This window comes from Lygodium microphyllum, chromosome 14 (genome assembly GCF_053477565.2).
Source record: "Lygodium microphyllum isolate KBCC chromosome 14, Lygodium_microphyllum_v1.1.10, whole genome shotgun sequence".
Taxonomy (NCBI): Eukaryota; Viridiplantae; Streptophyta; class Polypodiopsida; order Schizaeales; family Lygodiaceae; genus Lygodium; species Lygodium microphyllum.
Window position 1 is genome coordinate 87,009,127 of NC_141148.1, and position 3,462 is coordinate 87,012,588.

General features: G+C 46.1%; 1 protein-coding gene across 1 annotated transcript; it reads left to right on the forward strand.

Annotated features, from left to right (window-relative positions):
• Nucleotides 1-742: 742 nt before the first annotated feature.
• Nucleotides 743-2,220, forward strand: LOC148025810 (polyubiquitin-like). Its single transcript, XM_087693052.1, has one exon. It carries the CDS (start codon nucleotides 852-854, stop codon nucleotides 1,995-1,997), a length of 1,146 nt encoding a protein of 381 aa, XP_087549178.1. The 5' UTR covers nucleotides 743-851; the 3' UTR covers nucleotides 1,998-2,220.
• The last annotated feature ends 1,242 nt before the right edge of the window (nucleotides 2,221-3,462 follow it).

Below are 3,462 nucleotides of genomic sequence, written 5' to 3' on the forward strand. Positions count from 1 at the left end.
TTTGTATACAATACAATGTACACAAAGTATAGATAATATACATCATAAAGGAAAGTGGCCTACTAAGTCAAACAGTGCATAATTGGCTGTATGAATCGACTGTCGCTATAATTATGCCAGCTACAGGTAGGTGCAACAAACCAAATATAATAAGACAGTTGCCATTTGAGGATCATAATGAGCATCGATGTGCTAAGGGTAGATGTGTGGACCCATCTAACCAAGCCGTTTATCTCATCAATGTCCGCACGTGTTGAGCTTGCCATCTCAACACCACATTGTGCACAAGGTCAAGTAAGGAAGCTACTTTTATATGCCACACCATGCAATAGAATGCCTTGCTTAGATAATTGAAGATGATTTTTGTGTGTGCATGTGTGGGAAAAATGGGTAGTCATTATCGTTTTGACAAGTGCATCCTATGACTGGGTGGATCCAATCAGTCAGGCAGTCTGTTGTTACATTTTGGCACCTGTGGGATGGCATGACATGCATCTGCAAGCTTCATGATCAATGCGAATGCCCACATGCACACTATCTCTTGTAAAACGTTAGAAAGCCACCAAAAGGCAGGGCGGCAAATGGAGAACGCTGAGAGGCAACGGTTGCCCCAAATGCTCACCCAAAATGCCAACCTATTACTATTAGCACACAAAGCAAAAGCGTAGCGACCTTCGCCCCACCATCATTCATCATTCATCATTGGTTGGTTATAAAAGGCACCACGAAACGTCTTATTCTCCTGCTTGCGTTGTTTTTCTTCAGACGTTTCGTGTTTTCTCTGTCGAGTGCTAAGACGCCTGTTTTCTCATCGATCCCATCCATTCAATCGTTCAAGCGACAAGACAAGGATGCAGATCTTCGTGAGGACCCTCACCGGCAAGACCATCACCCTCGAGGTCGAGAGCTCCGACACCATCGACAACGTCAAGGTCAAGATCCAGGACAAGGAAGGCATCCCCCCCGATCAGCAGCGCCTCATCTTCGCCGGCAAGCAGCTTGAGGACGGTCGCACCCTCGCCGACTACAACATCCAGAAGGAGAGCACCCTCCACCTCGTCCTAAGGCTTCGTGGCGGCATGCAGATCTTCGTTAAGACCCTCACTGGTAAGACCATCACCCTTGAGGTTGAGAGTTCTGACACCATTGATAATGTCAAAGCCAAGATCCAGGACAAGGAGGGCATCCCTCCTGATCAGCAGAGGCTGATCTTCGCTGGCAAGCAGCTCGAGGATGGCCGCACCCTGGCGGACTACAACATCCAGAAAGAGAGCACTCTCCATCTGGTTCTCCGCCTGCGGGGTGGCATGCAAATCTTTGTCAAAACCCTGACGGGCAAGACCATCACCCTTGAAGTTGAGAGCTCTGACACCATTGACAACGTCAAGGCCAAGATCCAGGACAAGGAGGGCATCCCTCCGGACCAGCAGAGGCTGATCTTTGCTGGCAAGCAGCTCGAGGATGGCCGGACCTTGGCTGACTACAATATACAGAAAGAGAGCACTCTGCATCTTGTCCTGCGTCTGCGCGGTGGCATGCAGATCTTTGTTAAGACATTAACGGGAAAGACCATCACCCTCGAAGTTGAGAGCTCGGATACTATTGACAACGTCAAGGCCAAAATTCAGGACAAGGAGGGTATCCCTCCAGACCAGCAGAGGCTTATCTTTGCTGGCAAGCAACTTGAGGATGGTCGTACCCTCGCCGACTATAACATTCAGAAGGAGTCTACCCTTCACCTCGTGCTGCGCCTCAGAGGAGGCATGCAGATCTTTGTCAAGACCTTGACTGGGAAGACCATCACTCTGGAGGTGGAGAGCTCTGACACCATCGACAATGTCAAGGCAAAGATCCAGGACAAGGAAGGGATCCCCCCTGACCAGCAGAGGCTCATTTTTGCAGGCAAGCAACTGGAAGATGGCCGTACCCTGGCTGATTACAACATCCAGAAGGAGAGCACACTTCACCTGGTGTTGCGTCTCCGTGGGGGCCGGTAATTTGCTTGCAACAGCTTGGATGTTGAGGAGCCCTGATCTAATTTTGACTGTCTCAGTACTCCACTATTTTGTGGTTGCATCAGTTTCTCTGGTGCTTAGACTTCTTAATAAATAATGGCTGGAAGTATCAGTTGTCCCTGGTACCAGCAAGACTTGTTAGTCAACTGCAAACATAAGTTTAATGCGTGTGCTCATTGGAAATATATAGCTTCCTTCCAGTTTCTGCCCCTTGCACAGGTTTGTTTAAACATTGTACTTTCTGCGTGAGTTGGGTTGTCCTTGCTTGGCTTATATATTGCCCTGCCTGGTTTGCTAACATGAATGTGGATCGGGGATTAATTAGCAGTTTCACTCTACTTTGTGTATCTGTCTGCATGACAGGGATGTGTATATTACTTTGTGGATTTGTCTGCACCATACAGATGTGTATATGGCGTTTCAAGTTTTTAATTGCTACTTTGTACATGTCTCTCAAGTATTCTGGGGTTGCTTGGATGACAAATGGTCCCCTCGACATGCCTTATTATGCATCAAGATGTTCTTGGTTTTTCATGTTTTGTTTGGTCTGTTCCTCTGCATGTGAAATGATATCTAACTGTAACCTTGTTTGGAGATGTCTGTGATGGAAAGAATGGAATGATAATTCTTAAGCTAGACTCCTTTGTAATTGTGCATGGATGGAGATGTCACCTTGAAGATAAATGGCTCCACTGGTTTTAAGTTCTCGGTTTTTTGTTATGTTTGTGGCATGATGTTTAAGTTTAAGCCTTCTTTGTATTTGTCTGCATGAGCATTGGTGTCTTATTTTGAAACCAACGTTTTTCTTACTTTTTATGTACCATCAAACTACTAGTATTCAGATGCTGCAAACAGACAGTAGCCGTGAAGTCACTCATCATCCACATGTCCCCATGAAGTTCGTCTACATGGGCCAGTCGACTGGTCCCTGTAGAAGGCTGTCTACATGGGCCAGCTCAAGGGGTCGGTGGCTAGTCCACTGGATTCAGTAAACACCCAAAGCCACCACCCAAAGCCTTTTTCTAGGGATGAACATTTGGGTCTTCATGCCAAAAAGGCTATGGGGGGAGTGCATGTTGACTCCATGAATGTATTGTAGAATGTTTGGGTAATTAAGTTTGAAGGGCAGTGGCTTGGGGTCCTTGTCTAGACTAGTGTGGTCTATAGTTGTTTGTGGAAAAACATGTTTTAAGTGGTTTATCATCTAAATGCTTATAACTTTTTGGCACTTAAAGTGGTGATGACTAAAAATTACATTTCCCTCCACACGTCTCATGGGACACCAATCAATGTAGGCAAGATGATAATGCCAAAGATGAGAAAATCTGAATAGTCTATGCGGGGTTGTTAGCCTGATGCTGTGACCTTGTTGCATGACAGGCTATGGTGGCTAGTTTGTGAATAATGGGTTGCTTGGATAGTATGGGTTTTGTAATTTGTTTGTAGG

Excerpts from the sequence above, each read along its gene's own strand:
- LOC148025810 (XM_087693052.1), top strand. The coding sequence starts at position 852 with ATGCAGATCTTCGTGAGGACCCTCACCGGCAAGACCATCACCCTCGAG.